The sequence below is a fragment of the Galdieria sulphuraria genome, assembly GCF_000341285.1.
Source record: "Galdieria sulphuraria unplaced genomic scaffold scaf_35, whole genome shotgun sequence".
Classification (NCBI taxonomy): Eukaryota; Rhodophyta; class Bangiophyceae; order Galdieriales; family Galdieriaceae; genus Galdieria; species Galdieria sulphuraria.
In genome coordinates this window covers 141,172-158,315 of record NW_005178440.1, presented here as the reverse complement: position 1 = coordinate 158,315, position 17,144 = coordinate 141,172, and the positions used below count along the sequence as shown (strand labels likewise).

General features: G+C 26.3%; 8 protein-coding genes and 7 non-coding genes across 15 annotated transcripts; 7 read left to right on the top strand and 8 right to left on the bottom strand.

Annotated features, from left to right (window-relative positions):
- Window positions 1–1,615: 1,615 nt before the first annotated feature.
- Gasu_40760 ([pt] ribulose-bisphosphate carboxylase large chain) lies at window positions 1,616–3,190 on the top strand. Its single transcript, XM_005704994.1, has one exon. The coding sequence runs from the start codon at window positions 1,643–1,645 to the stop codon at window positions 3,122–3,124; it is 1,482 nt and encodes a 493-aa protein (XP_005705051.1). The 5' UTR covers window positions 1,616–1,642; the 3' UTR covers window positions 3,125–3,190.
- Window positions 3,191–3,695: 505 nt separating this feature from the next.
- Gasu_40750 ([pt] AAA-type ATPase family protein / ankyrin repeat family protein) lies at window positions 3,696–4,677 on the top strand. The gene is made up of 2 exons (XM_005704993.1): window positions 3,696–3,969; window positions 4,018–4,677. The coding sequence occupies exons 1-2, from the start codon at window positions 3,708–3,710 to the stop codon at window positions 4,623–4,625; spliced, it is 870 nt and encodes a 289-aa protein (XP_005705050.1). The 5' UTR covers window positions 3,696–3,707; the 3' UTR covers window positions 4,626–4,677.
- On the top strand, window positions 4,670–4,740 carry Gasu_nc0060. The gene has a single exon. It is a non-coding gene; the product is annotated as a tRNA-Cys (tRNA).
- On the bottom strand, window positions 4,695–5,385 carry Gasu_40740 ([pt] acetolactate synthase I/III small subunit). Its single transcript, XM_005704992.1, has 2 exons — window positions 4,920–5,385; window positions 4,695–4,837 (listed from the first exon to the last, which is right to left on the bottom strand). The coding sequence occupies exons 1-2, from the start codon at window positions 5,365–5,367 to the stop codon at window positions 4,788–4,790; spliced, it is 498 nt and encodes a 165-aa protein (XP_005705049.1). The 5' UTR covers window positions 5,368–5,385; the 3' UTR covers window positions 4,695–4,787.
- A 750-nt stretch (window positions 5,386–6,135) lies between these two features.
- On the top strand, window positions 6,136–6,924 carry Gasu_40730 ([pt] ABC transporter, ATP-binding protein). Its single transcript, XM_005704991.1, has one exon. The coding sequence runs from the start codon at window positions 6,145–6,147 to the stop codon at window positions 6,862–6,864; it is 720 nt and encodes a 239-aa protein (XP_005705048.1). The 5' UTR covers window positions 6,136–6,144; the 3' UTR covers window positions 6,865–6,924.
- A 1,106-nt stretch (window positions 6,925–8,030) lies between these two features.
- On the bottom strand, window positions 8,031–8,116 carry Gasu_nc0059. The gene has a single exon. It is a non-coding gene; the product is annotated as a tRNA-Met (tRNA).
- A 312-nt stretch (window positions 8,117–8,428) lies between these two features.
- Gasu_nc0058 lies at window positions 8,429–8,501 on the bottom strand. The gene has a single exon. It is a non-coding gene; the product is annotated as a tRNA-Arg (tRNA).
- On the bottom strand, window positions 8,498–10,515 carry Gasu_40720 ([pt] acetyl-CoA carboxylase carboxyltransferase subunit beta). The gene is made up of 3 exons (XM_005704990.1): window positions 9,593–10,515; window positions 9,001–9,454; window positions 8,498–8,846 (listed from the first exon to the last, which is right to left on the bottom strand). The coding sequence occupies exons 1-3, from the start codon at window positions 10,511–10,513 to the stop codon at window positions 8,572–8,574; spliced, it is 1,650 nt and encodes a 549-aa protein (XP_005705047.1). The 5' UTR covers window positions 10,514–10,515; the 3' UTR covers window positions 8,498–8,571.
- Window positions 10,516–10,519: 4 nt separating this feature from the next.
- On the bottom strand, window positions 10,520–11,595 carry Gasu_40710 ([pt] allophycocyanin-B (ApcD)). Its single transcript, XM_005704989.1, has one exon. The coding sequence runs from the start codon at window positions 11,550–11,552 to the stop codon at window positions 11,061–11,063; it is 492 nt and encodes a 163-aa protein (XP_005705046.1). The 5' UTR covers window positions 11,553–11,595; the 3' UTR covers window positions 10,520–11,060.
- A 223-nt stretch (window positions 11,596–11,818) lies between these two features.
- On the bottom strand, window positions 11,819–12,485 carry Gasu_40700 ([pt] photosystem I subunit III). The gene has a single exon (XM_005704988.1). The coding sequence runs from the start codon at window positions 12,458–12,460 to the stop codon at window positions 11,891–11,893; it is 570 nt and encodes a 189-aa protein (XP_005705045.1). The 5' UTR covers window positions 12,461–12,485; the 3' UTR covers window positions 11,819–11,890.
- A 614-nt stretch (window positions 12,486–13,099) lies between these two features.
- Gasu_nc0061 lies at window positions 13,100–13,173 on the top strand. The gene has a single exon. It is a non-coding gene; the product is annotated as a tRNA-Pro (tRNA).
- A 27-nt stretch (window positions 13,174–13,200) lies between these two features.
- Gasu_40690 ([pt] tryptophan synthase alpha chain) lies at window positions 13,201–14,615 on the bottom strand. The gene has a single exon (XM_005704987.1). It carries the CDS (start codon window positions 14,606–14,608, stop codon window positions 13,892–13,894), a length of 717 nt encoding a protein of 238 aa, XP_005705044.1. The 5' UTR covers window positions 14,609–14,615; the 3' UTR covers window positions 13,201–13,891.
- Gasu_nc0062 lies at window positions 13,775–13,847 on the top strand. Its single transcript has one exon. It is a non-coding gene; the product is annotated as a tRNA-Glu (tRNA).
- A 148-nt stretch (window positions 14,616–14,763) lies between the features above and the next one.
- On the bottom strand, window positions 14,764–14,835 carry Gasu_nc0057. The gene has a single exon. It is a non-coding gene; the product is annotated as a tRNA-Lys (tRNA).
- A 2,038-nt stretch (window positions 14,836–16,873) lies between these two features.
- Gasu_nc0063 lies at window positions 16,874–16,961 on the top strand. The gene has a single exon. It is a non-coding gene; the product is annotated as a tRNA-Leu (tRNA).
- Window positions 16,962–17,144: the final 183 nt, after the last annotated feature.

Genomic DNA, 17,144 nt, shown 5'->3' with positions numbered 1-17,144 from the left:
GCTATGACCATGTCTTTTAAAACTTTATCTGTAACAACAAAAACTGAAGTACTATTAAGTGCTTTCATTAAATTTTTTTGCGCTTTTGTTGGAAAGTTAGGTGAACGTAAATTTTTGAATAATGACGGAAAATGCCTTGGCTTGCGTAATAAGCGCCACCACGATGGATCAGGGAATTGAAAGTTATAATTTTTTATAAGATAATCAAATTGTTTTTTCATTAATTTTTTAGATTCAGATCTAGAACGAGTTAAAGCTTCAGGATTGAATTTAAAATAACTAGAAGGCATTTTTTCCAAATCAAAACCACCAAATTTAGTAATATGTCCTTTTCTAAGACGATCTAAGAAAAGATAATATTTACGATAGCGAAACCAATTTTCATAAGCTTCTCTCTTTTCTCTTGCTGTTATAATCCTGTCATAACTTTCTAAATCAATCGCATATCTATACTTCTCCGCTAAATTCTCATTTCTATTTAAAACTTTATTAATCAAATCTTCTAATTTTAGAAGAGAATAATCAACGCTATATTTTTTATCAACTAAATAATCTAACAAATCAGCCCTAGCAATATTCTTATAAGAAATATTTTGTATAGGAACTAGCTTTGAACCCAAAGAAAAATTAATCATTATTAGCAAATATTTACAGAATAATTTAAAATTTTTCAATTTAGAAATTGAACCTTTGTTTTTCATGATAATTAACCATTAATATATTTGTTGTAAAATTATAAATTAACACTATTAATTATAATATAATAATTTTCATCGTCAAATTATACCACATATTAAATGTGGTATAATTTAATGTTATTTACGAAAAAGATTTACCACATCCACAAGTTTGCTTTGCATTCGGATTTAAGAACTTAAACCCACCATCTATCAATGACGAACTATAATCTAAAGAGATTCCATATAAATATAAAATACTTTTATTATCACATACTAAAGTAAAATTATCATAATTATAAACCAGATCTTTATCGCTTATATTAGATTGTTTTTCATAATTCATAAAATAAGATAAGCCAGAACATCCACCTTGTTTAATTCCAATACGAATATATAATTTATCTTTCTTATTTAGTTTACTAATAGAGTTTAATTGCTCTAAAGCTGATTCTGTAATGTTTATAATATAAGTATTCATAATAAAATATACAACCTAAATATATTATAAAAAATAATCAATATTTTTTTTATTAAGAATTTTAATCATTTTTGTAGATATTCTTAGTTTAATCCATTTTTTTTTTAATGATGACCAAACTTTTTTTTTTTGTAAATTTACAAACTGTAATCTTTTCGATTTATGGTTGGAATGAGAAACTTGATTAGCAGTATTTGAATTTTTAAATAATAATTGACATTTTCTTGTCATTTTAATATCCATAAATAAATAAAAATTATATTATACAGTATATAATATAATCTTTAAAAATAAATAATTTCAATATAAAATCCCAAATTGAAATTTATTTAAAAACATTAAAAAAACTTATAAGTAATATAAAAAATTTTCTAATTCTTAATAAGAAAACAGATGATAAATTAAATTGTAAGTATAAAAATAATATTTCAAAAATTGAGCAGAAATATAAAATTTTTATTAATCAAATTTTAAGGAGAAAAAAATGTCTCAATCAATAGAAGAAAAATCTGTTCAAGAACGTACAAGAATTAAAAATTCTAGATATGAGTCAGGAGTAATACCATATGCCAAAATGGGATATTGGAATCCAGATTATAAAGTAAAAGATACAGATGTACTAGCATTATTTAGAGTTACCCCTCAACCTGGAGTAGATCCAATAGAAGCAGCTGCAGCTGTGGCTGGCGAATCGTCAACTGCTACATGGACAGTAGTTTGGACAGATTTATTAACAGCAGCAGATTTATATAGAGCAAAAGCTTATAAAGTAGATCAAGTACCTAATAATCCAGAACAATATTTTGCATATATTGCATATGAGCTAGACTTATTTGAAGAAGGATCAATTGCAAATTTAACTGCCTCAATAATTGGTAATGTATTTGGATTTAAAGCAGTTAAGGCTCTAAGACTTGAGGACATGAGATTACCATTAGCATATCTTAAAACTTTCCAAGGACCCGCAACTGGAGTTATTCTAGAAAGAGAAAGACTTGATAAATTTGGTAGACCTTTACTTGGTTGTACAACAAAACCAAAACTTGGATTATCAGGTAAAAACTATGGTAGAGTAGTTTATGAAGCTTTAAAGGGTGGGCTAGATTTTGTCAAAGATGATGAAAATATTAACTCTCAGCCTTTTATGCGTTGGAGAGAAAGATACTTATTTACAATGGAAGCTGTTAATAAAGCATCCTCACAAACAGGAGAAGTCAAAGGACATTATTTAAATGTAACAGCTGCAACAATGGAAGAAATGTATGCACGTGCTAATTTCGCAAAAGAATTAGGTAGTGTAATTATAATGATTGACCTTGTTATAGGCTATACTGCTATTCAAACTATGGCAAAATGGGCAAGAGATAATGATATGATCTTACATCTTCATAGAGCAGGTAATTCTACCTATTCAAGACAAAAAAATCATGGTATGAATTTTAGAGTAATTTGTAAATGGATGAGAATGGCAGGAGTAGACCATATTCATGCTGGAACTGTTGTTGGAAAACTAGAGGGAGATCCTATTATTACAAGAGGATTTTATAAAACTCTTCTTTTACCTAAACTAGAGCGTAATTTACAAGAAGGTTTATTTTTCGATATGGAATGGGCATCACTCAGAAAAGTAATGCCAGTAGCTTCTGGTGGTATTCATGCAGGACAAATGCATCAATTAATTCATTATTTAGGTGAAGATGTAGTGTTACAATTTGGTGGAGGAACAATCGGACATCCAGATGGAATACAAGCTGGTGCTACAGCAAATCGTGTTGCTTTAGAGGCAATGATATTAGCAAGAAATGAAAACCGTGATTATCTGACAGAAGGTCCTGAGATATTAAGAGAAGCAGCTAAAAGTTGTGGTCCATTAAGAACAGCATTAGATTTATGGAAGGATATTACATTCAATTATACATCAACTGATACTTCAGATTTTGTAGAAACACCAACTGCAAATATTTAAATTAAAATAATATTTTTATCTTTTTCTTTTGTATAACCAAAGGAGTATAAAACAGTGAAAATAACTCAAGGTACCTTTTCTTTTTTGCCAGAATTGACTGATGAACAGATAAAAAAGCAAATTGAATATATGATATCTAAAAAACTAGCTATAGGTATTGAATACACTAACGACATACATCCTAGAAATTCATTTTGGGAAATATGGGGATTACCTCTATTTGACGTCACAGATCCTGCTCCAGTATTATTTGAAATTAATTCTTGTCGTAAAGCAAGAAGTAATTTCTATATTAAGGTTGTTGGATTTTCTTCCGAAAGAGGTATAGAAAGTACAATAATATCATTTATTGTAAATAGACCAAAACACGAACCAGGATTTAACTTAATTAGACAAGAAGATAAAAGTCGTTCTATAAAATATACTATACAGTCCTATGAGTCATATAAACCATCGGATGAACGTTATTAAATTTAATTTATAATTAATAACAAAAATATGTTCTATTTATAAATAATATAAATAGAACATATTTTTGTTTATATACTTCAAAATAATAACTAAGAAGAAAGGAAAATTAAATATGAATGTAATAACTGAAACAAAATATAAAGAAGAAAATATTAACGACGATACTCTTATTAATATACAAGAAGAGTATAAAAAAACAAAAATTCAAGAGGTATTAAACCAGTTAGATAAAGAATTAATAGGATTAGTACCAGTAAAAAATAGAATAAAAGAAATAGCTGCTCTACTTTTAATAGATAAATTAAGAATGCAATTAAACTTACCTCAAGCAAATCCAGGTTTACACATGTCTTTTACAGGAAGTCCTGGAACTGGTAAAACAACTGTAGCAACAAAAATGGCAGATATTTTATACTTATTAGGATATATAAGAAAAGGACATTTATTAACTGTAACTAGAGATGACTTAGTAGGACAATATATAGGACACACTGCCCCCAAAACAAAAGAAGTCTTAAAACGAGCCATGGGCGGTGTTTTATTTATTGATGAAGCTTATTATTTATATAAACCTGATAATGAGAGAGATTATGGATCTGAAGCTATAGAAATTTTATTGCAAGTAATGGAAAATCAGAGAAATGACTTAGTAGTGATTTTAGCAGGATACAAGGATAAAATGGAGAGGTTTTATCAATCAAATCCAGGTTTATCTTCACGTATAACAAATCATGTAGATTTCCCTGATTATACAGCAGAAGAATTATTAGAAATTGGAATACTCATGCTAGAAGAACAACAATATCAATTAACTCAAGAAGGAAAAGAAGTCTTATTAGAATATATAAAAAGAAGAATGAATCAGCCTCATTTTGCTAATGCAAGAAGTATTAGAAATGCTATAGATAGAGCAAGAATGAGACAAGCTAACAGAATCTTTAATTCATTAAATAGGGTTTTAACTAAAAAAGATTTAGTTAGTATAGAAGCTGAAGATATACTAAAGAGTAGTTTATTTATGGATAAATAAATCATTTTCTAATATATCTTATATTATAAGAAATAAATTTATAAGGCGGTATGGCCAAGTGGTAAGGCAGAGGATTGCAAATCCTTTATCCCCAGTTCAAATCTGGGTGCCGCCTTATTCCCCATTTAATGGGGGTGTGTTGGAATGGTAGACATAACAGACTTAAAATCTGTTGATTTTCATAAATCGTGAGGGTTCAAGTCCCTCCACCCCTAATTTCATTATTATTAATCATAGTATTCAGACGTAGAATTTCAGTATTTATTTTAGATTCTCTTGTAAGAGCAATCTTACCTGTCCTAGCAATCTCACAGATGCCATATTTTTCTAATAACTTTTCAATTGCAGCCATTTTTCCCGGATCTCCTGTAATCTCTAAAATAACAAAATATTCCGATAAATCAACAACACGTGCTCTAAAAATATTAGCAATTTCTAGTACTTCATTTCTTTTATTATCCCCAGTTCTTACTTTTATTAGCATTAATTCTCTTTCAACACATGGAATATTGGTTATATCTTGAATTTTTAATACATTTACCAATTTATAAAGATGTTTCGTAATTTGTTCTATAATTCTATTATCACCTCTCACAACCATTGTAATTCTTGATATACCAGCTTTTTCAGCTGGACCAACAGCTAGGCTATCTATATTGAATCCACGTCTGGCAAATAATCCAGAAATACGAGTTAAAACACCAGATTCATCTTCTACTAAAACAGATAGTGTGTGTTTCATTATTCTTGAGTTTATTTAATTTATTTTATATTTATTATTAATGTATTAATAATTTTATAAATACTTGATAAAAAAATATTTTTTGTTTTATCAATAAAAATCTATATATTGCTATATGCTATATGATAAATTTATTATAATAAAGCAATTAAGTAATAATTTATATCAATCTAGTAAATAAAATAAAAGCTGTGTTAGAAAAATCGAAACAGAAAAATTCTTTTGATAAGAATAAATTTATTATTAATAATAAAATATCTTTCCCTACAGTACGAATAATTGATGAAAAAAACTATCAATTAGGAATTTACAAGATAGAAGAGGCTTTAAAATTAGCTGAAGAAAAAAACTTAGATCTAGTTTTAATTAATGATAAAACAGAACCCCCAGTAGTAAGAATTATAGACTATGGGAAATTTAAATTTACTCAAGAAAAAAGGTCTCGAGAAGCAAAAAAAAAACAACAGCAAGTTACAGTTAAAGAAATAAAAATGCGCTATAAAATAGAAGATCACGACTACCAAGTCAGGATCAATCAAGCAATAAAATTTTTAAAGTTAGGTAACAAAGTAAAAATTAGCTTAACTTTTAAAGGAAGAGAAATTCAATATATCGATCTTGCAGAAAAGCTAATTGAAAAAATAATTCATAATCTCTCGCATATTGCAGAACATGAAAAAGTTTTTGATAAAGAAGGGAAAAACTTATATATTATGTTATTACCAAAAAAAACATAAAATTATAATAATATAAATTATAAATAATTAACAAATTAATATGAAGATCATTTTAGAAAAAATCTGTAAATTATATAAAAAAAAATGTATATTAGATAATTTACATATTACTTTTTCACAATACGAAATTTTAGGTTTATTGGGGCCAAACGGAACAGGTAAAACTAGTATTTTTAAAATCATAACCGGTATAAGCAAGCCAGATAAAGGCAAGGTATTGCTCAATGGAGAAGATATTACTAATGTGCCCATGCATCAAAGAGCAAGATTGGGGATATGCTATCTCCCTCAAGAATCTAGCATATTCAGAAGATTAACAGTAAAGGATAATTTAAAATTAGCTTTAGAAGAACTAGATTATTCTAAAACAATAGAAAGTAATATTATAAAATCATTTACATCATACTTTCAAATAGATAAAACATTAAATACTTTTGGTTCATATATTTCTGGTGGAGAAAGAAGAAAATTAGAAATAGCAAGAGCTGTAATTATAAAACCCAAGTTTTTGCTCTTAGATGAACCTTTCGCGGGTATAGATCCCATATCTATTTCAGAGTTGCAAGAAATAATTGTAAATTTAAATAAATCCGGTATTGGAATACTAATTACAGATCATAATGTTAGAGAAACACTTAAAATAACACATAGATCGTATATTTTATCAGGTAATAATATTTTAGCATCTGGTACAACTCGACAATTAATAGAAAACAAAGCAGTTAGAGAATCTTATTTAGGTAATGATTTTACCTTATAAAAAAAATTATATTTATAATAAGAACCATTGAAAATTTTAAATAAAAAACTATATGTTTGCAATTATTGATCGTTATATTTTACAACTATTAATTGGTCCTTTTATTATTAGTACAAGCGCATTTACTTCAATTACACTTTCTGTAGGTATATTATTTGAGTTGGTTCGTAGAGTTGTAGAAGGTCTTCCCTTTAAAATAGCTGGGAAAATTTTACTTTATAAATCTCCCTATTTTATATTTTTATCATTTCCTTTAGCTTCATTATTTGCTACTTTAATAACCTTTAATCAATTAGCAAATAATAAAGAACTAATTGGATTTAGGTCATTAGGTATATCAAGTTATAAGTGGTTACGATCCACTATTGTATTTGGCATATTGATAGCTATTTCTGCTTTCTTTATAAATGACTTAATAGTGCCTGTATCAAATTATAGGGCTAATGAGTTGCTGAGAGAATCTAAAGAGAATAAATCTCTTGACAATAGAAGATTTGACATTTTATACAAAGAATACTATCAAAACCCAGAAGAAGGACTTAAACAACTTTTTTATTCCCAATCTTTTGATGGTAATTTTATGAATAATGTGTTAGTAATAAATTTTTATAAACAAAAACCGGAAATCATTATTTCTTCAGACAAAGCTGTATGGGATGAAAAGGTAAAAAATTGGATTTTTTATTTTGGAAATGTTTATCATCTTACTCCTATAGGTCATTACACATCAATTATGAATTTTAAATGTTATGAAAATAAAGACTTAAAAATATCAAAAAGACCATTAGAACTAAGCTTAAAAAAAAGAAATATAGATGTAATGAACCTGGATGAAGCAATAACATACCGTAATTTACTATTAGAAACAAATAATATAAAAGAGGCTAGAAAAGTTAGTGTTAGAATAGAACAAAGATATGCTATACCCTTTAGTTGCATTATTTTATCATTAATAGGTTGTATTTTAGGCAGTCAAATGGAGGAAACAAATAAACAAATTGCTTTTACTATTAGTGTTTTTATTATCCTTAACTATTATATAATAGCTTTTATAACAGATGCACTTGCGCAACTACTAATAATTAATGCCAAAATAGGAGCATGGTTTCCTAATATTTTTTGTTCAATAATTTTATGCATCTTATTTTTATTTTTCGAATAAACAATGCATCCGGCTGGGTTCGAACCAGCGATGTCTCGTTAGAGAAACGGATTATGAGTCCGCTGCCTTCAACCACTCGGCCACAGATGCTTATTTGGAACTGGTGGGATTCGAACCCACGTCCGTTAATCAGATATATTTTATTCATTCACAAGTTTAGTAAGTTTCACTTACTTAGAAGACAAATGAGTATTATAAATTATATAAAATTGGTTTTATCTATATAAAATTCTTTATGCTGTAAATACACAAGATCTAGAGAATTTGATAATATTGTTTGCATTTAATTTTATATTTGATTAACGAGAGTTTAATCTCTCGACTTGCATCATAAAATATATCTTAATTAGCGTCAAGACCATAGCAGTCCCTTTATCTTTATAAAAGGAAATTATAATAATTAAGGCATGAAGGGATTCGAACCCTTTACTTTCAAAATCGGAATTTGATACTCTATCCTTTGAGCTACATGCCTTTTAAAATAAATTTATAATATAAAAAATTATAAACTAATAAATTTATAATTTTTTATATTATAAATTTATTTAATTAGACCAACCCTTTTCAGCTTGCGTTAGAATATAATTTGCTACATCTTCAATATCAGTATCACTTAGTCGTCCACCAAATGCAGGCATAGCATTTTTACCGTTAGTAACTTGATAAGTAATAGCTTCAACCGTGTTAACCTTATTAGCTTCTAAAGATTCTTTTTTAAGAGTTTTTTCAGGCATAATTACATTATTTCCTCCAGTATGACAAGCAGCACAATTTGCAGAAAAAATTTGTTCACCATTACTTAAATCTGCTGCGAATGCAACTAGTGAATTACTAAATAAATTACTAATAATAAATAAAATTAATATAAATTTCCTTTTCAAGTTTATCTCCTTATTATTATTTTAATAATAAATATTGTTCTTATATATTATAATACTCAATTTATTTATTTATAATTTAATAATAAACTTTACCTCCTCCCCATTTCTCTGATGCTATATTAGATTGTAATAAAATATGACCAGCGATAGCAAACAAATCATCATCTGTCATATTGCGCATTTTAGGAAAAATATCAGCACTTTTTATACTTGGATGAATTTCAGCAATTGATTCAGTTCCGTCATAAGTTGTAGGATTTTTCATATAGTCTATTAAAGCTTCAATATTATCTCTCTTCGGAGTTGCTGATTGTAAAGATTTGATATCTAGTCCGATATTAGGGTTAGTCTTAGTACCACCACCGCTGTGACATTGTGCACAATTACTATTAAATAAGCGTTTACCTTTTTTTACTTGTTCTGTTGTTAATGTTATGGTTTTGCCATTTTCATTTAATAATACTGTTCTTGATTTTTCATCAAGATCATTCGCAGATGCAAGATTTGCATTACTAATTATAATATAAATTATGGACAAAATAGCAATCTTAAAATTAAAGTAAAAATTTTTTTTAGACATAATATTAAATATCCTTAATTATATATAGCATATTATGAAATAAATTTTTATTTTAAATACAAATTATATTATTTCATAATTATAAAATTATTTTTATAGAACTACCTGACAATGTAATCTAAGTAATTGATACAATTTATTTTTTAATTCAGTTCGTTGTATGATTAAATCCACAAAACCTTTCTTCCATAATAATTCAGCAATCTGAAAATCTGGAGGTAATTTTTGTTTAATTGTTTGCTCAATAACTCTTCGTCCAGCAAAGGCTACTACAGCTCTAGGTTCAGCTATAATTATATCACCTAACATACCAAAACTAGCTGTAACACCACCAGTAGTAGGAGAAGTTAATACAGAAATATATAAAAGAGATGCATTTTTGTGTTTAGCTAAAACTGATGAAATTTTTGCCATTTGCATCAAACTTAAAATACCTTCTTGCATACGAGCGCCTCCAGAAGCACAAAAGATAATTACTGGTAATTTATATAAAGTTGCTTGCTCTATAAGGCGAGTAATTTTTTCACCTACAGCCGATCCCATACTTCCTCCCATAAATCGGAAATCCATTACAGCACAAGCGACCTTAATACCATTAATTAATCCAATTCCAGTTTCCACTGCGTCTTGCAATTTAGTCTTTATCTTATTTTCTTCTAATCTAGAATTATAAGCCTTAATGTCGTAAAATCCTAATGGATCAGTTGAAATTAGATTAGTATTTATAGGAGTCCAAGTATTTTGATCTATTATTTCTTGAATTCGCTTATGGCTAGGTAATGGAAAATAATAATTACAATAAATACAAATATATGATTTTTTTTCTAATTGTGCTCTAGGTAAAGTATTTTCGCAGCAAGGACATATAAACCAGATACCTTGTCTTATTTGAAGTGGTTTTATTTGTTTTAGATTGTGTAATCTTTTTGTTGTTCTTATTGAATTGAGTTTTATCTTGTTTCTAATAACACGTTGAAAGTCTTTAATAATATTATCATTGTTAATATTATCTAAGCCATTACTCATACATATTTAATTATCATAATGTTTATTATAATTATAATATAATTTAATTTCTTATTACTCTATCTTTATAACTTACATAAATAAGCAATATAGTAATTGGTAAAACAACTATAATAAAACCTAGAAATAAACTATTGAAAAAATTTAATAAAGAAGATGTCATAATAAATCCTTCAAAATTTTATATTAAAAAATCTATAGAAAAAGTTATAATAATATATTATTATAACTTTTTCTATAGATTTTTTAATATAAAATTTTGAAGGATTTATTATGATATTACTGATAATAGTATAATTATATATTAATTATATATATAGAGCGGTTGTGATGAAATTGGTAACCATGTACGCTTGAGGGGCGTATGGCTTTAGGCCTTACGAGTTCGAGTCTCGTCATCCGCATATAAAAATTATATAACCCATTAATATATAATAGAAACTAGATTGATGCTACTTACATGTCCTCTCAATTCAATTCTATTATAGACTAATGGGCCTTAACCAGATTATATCATATAAGTTAACTAATTTCAACAAAAAATTAATTAACTTAATATTGCATTACTAAGATAATCAAAATATGGAATAATTAAATCTTTTTCTTCGCTCAACTCAAAAATATTAATACTTGCTTCTTTAAGACATTTAATAGCATCATACATTCCAATAATAGGTACACCCAAAGAGTTGTACATGTCTTTCACACCAATAATACCGATTTTCTCTATAGGTGTTATATCTCCTGCAAGAATTCCGTAAGTCACTAAACGAAGATACCATCCATAATCTCTCAAGCATAAAGCCCTTTGTTTAGGACCTGAAGCATTACCTCCAGAAGAAACATATTCAGGATGGAGTTGAAATAATTTTTTGCTTGCATTTTGTATAATATCTTTTTCTCGTTCTTTTAATTTATTTATAATATTAATTCTTGTATTTGCGGTATTAAAAAAATAGATTAAAGTAGATAACTCACCGCCATTTGGATAACGTAATTCTTCATCAGCTGTATTGATTATTTGACTGATTAAACTCATAAACTAAATCATAAAATTATATTAAATAAATGTTAATCTTAATTACTTATTTTAAAAAAATATTTTTATTTTTTCCATTATAATACTTCTTAACTATAAGCAAATAAGGACTTAAACTTTGAGTAAAGTTTAAGTCCTTATTTGTTTATAGTTAAGAAGTATTATAATGGAAAAAATAAAGCATCCGGATATAAACGATTGAACTCCACGATTATAGCAGCTGTAATAGCTATCCAAATTACTCCCAAAACTGGAGCAGTAGACAAATACTTAAGTAAATCTTTATTCATATTTATTTATCACTATTTTATTTATTACTATTTTTATTGTTCTTGTATTCATCTAGGAGAAATTGTAACTTCACTATCCTTCATTAATAGGTCTCCCTTAGTATATTCTCTGAGAGCGGACAATGGCCAAATAAATCCAGAACTCATAAATTTAAGGGCTAACGGTACATCGATTATAATTTCATTTTCTATAGCTTTGTTCGTATTTTTTATAGCAGATAAATATCCTCTACCAACCCAACCAATCCATCCACTTATATATATAAAAAGTAAACTTGGTATAACAAATTCTCCAGCATGACTCCATCTTCCATCAGCTATTAAATGTGGAAGCCCATCTTTGCCGCATAATACCCCTGATTCCATATATTTATGAAATCTATTATTAGTTTTATTAATTGTATTTTTTATTGCTAAATAAGAACTACTGCCTACTTCATATTTACTTAGCTTATTTTCTAATTTTTTTATTGTTGACTCTAAACGTTTATTAAATATCTTTGATTCTTTACAAGGGATTAAATTATTGAATTCTGCTTGTACTAAATTATTAGTACTAAATGACAAAATACTAGAAAATAAAATTACATATAAAATAAATCTATTAATTTTCATCATTTCTCCACCTAAATTAGACTCTAATAACTAATATATAATAAACTTTAGTATAAAAATATATTAATTAATATAAATTAAAATTTGTAACAAATTAATTTATCAAAAAAAATAACATAAGTATATAAAGGGAATAATTATTGTGTTAGATGATACAACATTAATTATAAAATCAATTCCTTTCTCCAATAAAGAAATAAAAGTTTTTTTCAAAAGAAATACTATCCTTGATATAAAAGACTTAATATTACTCTACAAATCTGTAGGATGGCAAAAAAATTCGGTTAATAAATTACAAAAACTAACCAAAAACAACTTATTAATAAGTTGCTTTCTAGAACTATCTACAGTTAAACTAAATTTAATAGGTTTTGTACTTGCAAGTTCTGATTGCGAATATTATTCCATAATATGGGATTTAATGATAAATCCTAAATTTCAGAATCTAGGTTTGGGGACAGAATTAATATCTTTAATAATCAATGAAATAAAGAAAATGGAGATTAATAACATAATACTATTTGCTGATGATGAAGTAATTAATTTTTATAAAAAATTGGGATTTGTAATTGAACCGAATAAAACTAAAGTACTATTTTTATCAAACTAATTTTTTTATATACTATATATAAATCGTTATCTCGGGATGTAGCGTAGCTTGGTAGCGCGTCTGCTTTGGGAGCAGAATGTCGCAGGTTCAAATCCTGCCATCCCGATGTTAACTATTTTATTCGATTCAGATTTTTATTTGCAAATAATTTATTCAGTCTATCAATAGCGGTTTTATTTTGATTATCATAAGATAAAACAAGTTGATATAAATCAATTGCTTTTTTTATATCATTTATTTTTTCATAAACTTTTGCCAAATTATTTATGGATATGATATAATTAGGCTGTATTGCAATACATTTTTCAAAAAATTTAATAGCTAGATTATATTCTTCAATATGCATATAAACATATCCAATACTGTTATAAATTTGTATAAGTGGAACTCCAGCATTATCCTCATAAGAATTATAAGACTTAATAAAAAAGTCTAGAGCTTGTTTTAGACAAGCCTTATCTAGATAAACTGCTCCAAGAAGAAAATAAATATAGCAATTATTTTTATGATTATTACTTAATAAAGTATTTAATCTATATATATAAAATTCTTGTTTTATGAATTTAAAAACTTGACTATAAATCTTTATTATAAAAAATAGTAATATAATTATTAATATAGACAAATAAAAAAAAGAATTATAATTTAATATCATAACTTCTATAAAAATATAAATTATATAATAATATTTCTTTATCTAATAAAATGCCCTCATCGTCTAGAGGCCTAGGACATCTCCCTTTCACGGAGGTAACGGGGATTCGAATTCCCCTGAGGGTATACTAGTAATATTTACTACTATATAAAATATATTAAAAAATATATTAAATAGATTCTATCATTTTATTTAGAAAATTTTTAAAATCATTTAATTCGTCAGATTGAGTAGATTTAGATATTTCTTGTATACAAGCACTACCAATAATTATTCCATCAGCTCCCCAAGCCTTAATTTGTTTAATATGACTAGGTTTAGACACGCCAAAACCTATTACTATTGGCTTAGTACTGTATTTTCTAATAGTTTCAATCTTATCTTTAATCACATCAGAAAAATTATCCCTTATACCGGTCACGCCTGTACTACTTACCAAATAAATAAAACCATTTGCTTTCTTTACAATTGAACTAATCCTACTTTCTGTACTTACAGGAGAAACTAACATATTAAGATTTATTTTGTATTGTTGGCATATCATTAAAATTTCATCAGCTTCTTCAATAGGAAGATCAGGAATAATTATTCCTTTAACATTTAATTGATATAATTTGTATATAAAATTATTTATTCCATAATGTAGTATTAGATTAAAATAGCAAAATATAATTATAGGAATTGATAACTTAATATTTTCTAGTATTGAAAAAACATGATTTATTCTAAAGCCCCTATTCAGAGCTCTCTGAGCAGACGCTTGCATTATAGGACCATCTGCGAGTGGATCGCTATAAGGTATTCCTAATTCTATCATATGAGATCCACTCTTGTCTAAGATATTTAATGCTTTAACTGTTGTTTCTATATTGGGATCACCTGCCATAATAAATGGCATTAAAGCAATTTTATTATTAGATTTTGTTTCTTGAAAAATTTTATCTATTAATGACATATTAATTATAACCTATATATGAAATATTATTGTATTAAAGATAAAATAATAATACTTTTAGAAATATTTTTATATGATATAAAATATAGGCTGCCCGGGACTCGAACCCGGAACTAATCGGTTAAAAGCCGAGTACTCTACCATTGAGTTAGCAACCCTAAAGTATGTAGAAAATAAGTTATTCTATTTATTAAATAAGTTTATTAATTTTAATATTAAATATAAAATTTTTTATATAATTTTAATGATTCAAAATACAGTTATTAATAAAATTATTAATAAATCCTATTTACATAAAAAGTTTTATTTTACTCTTAAAGAAATTCAACTCTTAAATAGTAATACTTGTTTTATTCTTTCTATTTCAGGAGGACAAGATTCACTTACTCTATTGAAACTGATTTATGATTTTGCTGATATTTATAATTGGAAAATTTTGCTAGTACATTTTAACCATAATATTCGTTGTGATTCTAGACAGAATGCAAATTTAATTAAAAGATTAGCTAATAAATTTAATTTAAAATATTATTTATATAACTATGATGGCATCTTTACAGAAGAAAAGGCTAGATTATGGCGTTATAGTAACCTAATTAATCTAGCTATCAATAAAAAATGTAGTTATATTCTTACAGCACACACATTGAATGATAAAATTGAAACTTTATTTCTTAACCTATTTCGTGGAAGCAGCTTACAAGGAATTTCTACTATATCTTCTATAAATTATATCAAGGGAATTATAAAAATAATTAGACCAATTATTAATTTTACTAGAGAGGATACTTATTGGTTTTGTAGATGCTTTTATTTGCCTATTTGGCTAGATTTAACTAACTATAAACTTGATTTAAAACGTAATCGTATAAGAAATGAAATCTTACCCTATATATCCTATTATTTCAATCCTTTAATTTATTATAAATTATCTGATATAATTGATATTATTTCAAAAGAAAATGAATATTTACAATGGCTTATGTACTCAATATATAAAAAAATATATAATTTTGATAATAATGGCTTGAATATTGATTTATTTGATAAATATCACATATCAATTAAAAGACGAATTATACAATTCTTATTTAAAGAACAATTTGATATTTATTTAAACTTTGAAGAAAATAGCAAGATACTATATTACTTAAATAAAAGAAATTATACAGATTTTCGTATACAAGATAAACAAATTTTTCTATTTTTTGCTTATGAATGGGTATTCATAAGAACCGGAGTATATGATACAACAAAAAACATTATAGATAATTTAATTAATGAACATCATATTTGCATTTTTATAAATTCCTATCGATCTATTATAAGTAAGAAAATTATACAAATTTTTGATAATTTAAGTGTAGATTATAAAATAGTTAATCTATTTAAAAACGATATTTTATGTGAGGCAATAAAAATTTATTCAAATTCTTCTATAATACCTCAAATATATGTAAATGGAAAATTTATTGGCGGATATGATATTATTTTTAAACTATATTCCAATGGTAAATTAGCAAGTATATTAAAATAGTATACAATTTTCATATATGTTGGCTAGATTAGTATATAATATATTATTATATGTACATGAGATTATATATTTAATAAGTAATACAATATGATAAATTGGCAAGTTATTGGGCAATTAATAGCTCTCACACTGATAATATTATCAGGGCCAGCAATTATTATGCTGCTTTCTTTTCGTAAAGGTAATCTATAATAACATAATAAGAAAATGATAATAAGGGCTTTCAGCCCTTATTATCATTTTCTTATTATGTTATTATAGAAATTTCTTGTTTTTGACTAGCAAACTCATTATTAGAAGTCAGAAAAAGCATACAATGACATTCTTTTCTTTCTCTCATAGGAACACATGGACAATTCCAATAAGCTGCTGAAACTTCTACTGATTTATTATCATAATGCCTACATGGACACAATGGAGCACCATACTCGGCTTTATGCTTAGCTAACCCTTCAATAACAACTTGAGTGACACTTGGGTCTATGCAAAAAAATGTGCCTGTTCTTTTTGCATAAGTCTCAGCAAATTTAATCATAGCATTTAAACTTTCTCTATGCATAGTATTTGTATTTGGATTAGACTGAAAAGAATTATTTTGCATAAAATTTATATATTATAATATTATGTTACAAATGTATATTATATAACTTGGAAATAGAACAGAACTGGCGAAATTGGTAGACGCGTTAGATTCAGAATCTAATGATTTTAATTATAGTTGTCCGGGTTCGAGTCCCGGGTTCTGTATAAAATATGAAAATTTGTAAAATAATGATATTATATAATAAAATAATACAAATATATAAAATATCTATTTATCTATTTTAGATCTAATATTATAAAGGTGTAAATTTTAGTATGACTGCATCATATCTTCCTTCAATACTAGTTCCGATTATAGGTCTTGTATTTCCATTTATTAGTATGACG

What these genes read in the sequence shown, in the direction of transcription:
- Gasu_40760 (XM_005704994.1), top strand. Translation starts at nt 1,643, where the DNA reads ATGTCTCAATCAATAGAAGAAAAATCTGTTCAAGAACGTACAAGAATT.
- Gasu_40750 (XM_005704993.1), top strand. Translation starts at nt 3,708, where the DNA reads ATGAATGTAATAACTGAAACAAAATATAAAGAAGAAAATATTAACGAC. An exon ending in TACAGGAAGTCCTGGAACTG is followed by an intron (nt 3,970 to 4,017) that starts GTAAAACAACTG and finishes TATACTTATTAG; the next exon opens with GATATATAAGAAAAGGACAT.
- Gasu_40740 (XM_005704992.1), bottom strand. Translation starts at nt 5,367, where the DNA reads ATGAAACACACACTATCTGTTTTAGTAGAAGATGAATCTGGTGTTTTA. An exon ending in CTGTGAGATTGCTAGGACAG is followed by an intron (nt 4,838 to 4,919) that starts GTAAGATTGCTC and finishes TAATGAAATTAG; the next exon opens with GGGTGGAGGGACTTGAACCC.
- Gasu_40730 (XM_005704991.1), top strand. Translation starts at nt 6,145, where the DNA reads ATGAAGATCATTTTAGAAAAAATCTGTAAATTATATAAAAAAAAATGT.
- Gasu_40720 (XM_005704990.1), bottom strand. Translation starts at nt 10,513, where the DNA reads ATGAGTAATGGCTTAGATAATATTAACAATGATAATATTATTAAAGAC. An exon ending in TACTTAGATTACATTGTCAG is followed by an intron (nt 9,455 to 9,592) that starts GTAGTTCTATAA and finishes TTTAATTTTAAG; the next exon opens with ATTGCTATTTTGTCCATAAT. An exon ending in ATCAGAGAAATGGGGAGGAG is followed by an intron (nt 8,847 to 9,000) that starts GTAAAGTTTATT and finishes GTAATTCACTAG; the next exon opens with TTGCATTCGCAGCAGATTTA.
- Gasu_40710 (XM_005704989.1), bottom strand. Translation starts at nt 11,552, where the DNA reads ATGAGTTTAATCAGTCAAATAATCAATACAGCTGATGAAGAATTACGT.
- Gasu_40700 (XM_005704988.1), bottom strand. Translation starts at nt 12,460, where the DNA reads ATGATGAAAATTAATAGATTTATTTTATATGTAATTTTATTTTCTAGT.
- Gasu_40690 (XM_005704987.1), bottom strand. Translation starts at nt 14,608, where the DNA reads ATGGCAGGTGATCCCAATATAGAAACAACAGTTAAAGCATTAAATATC.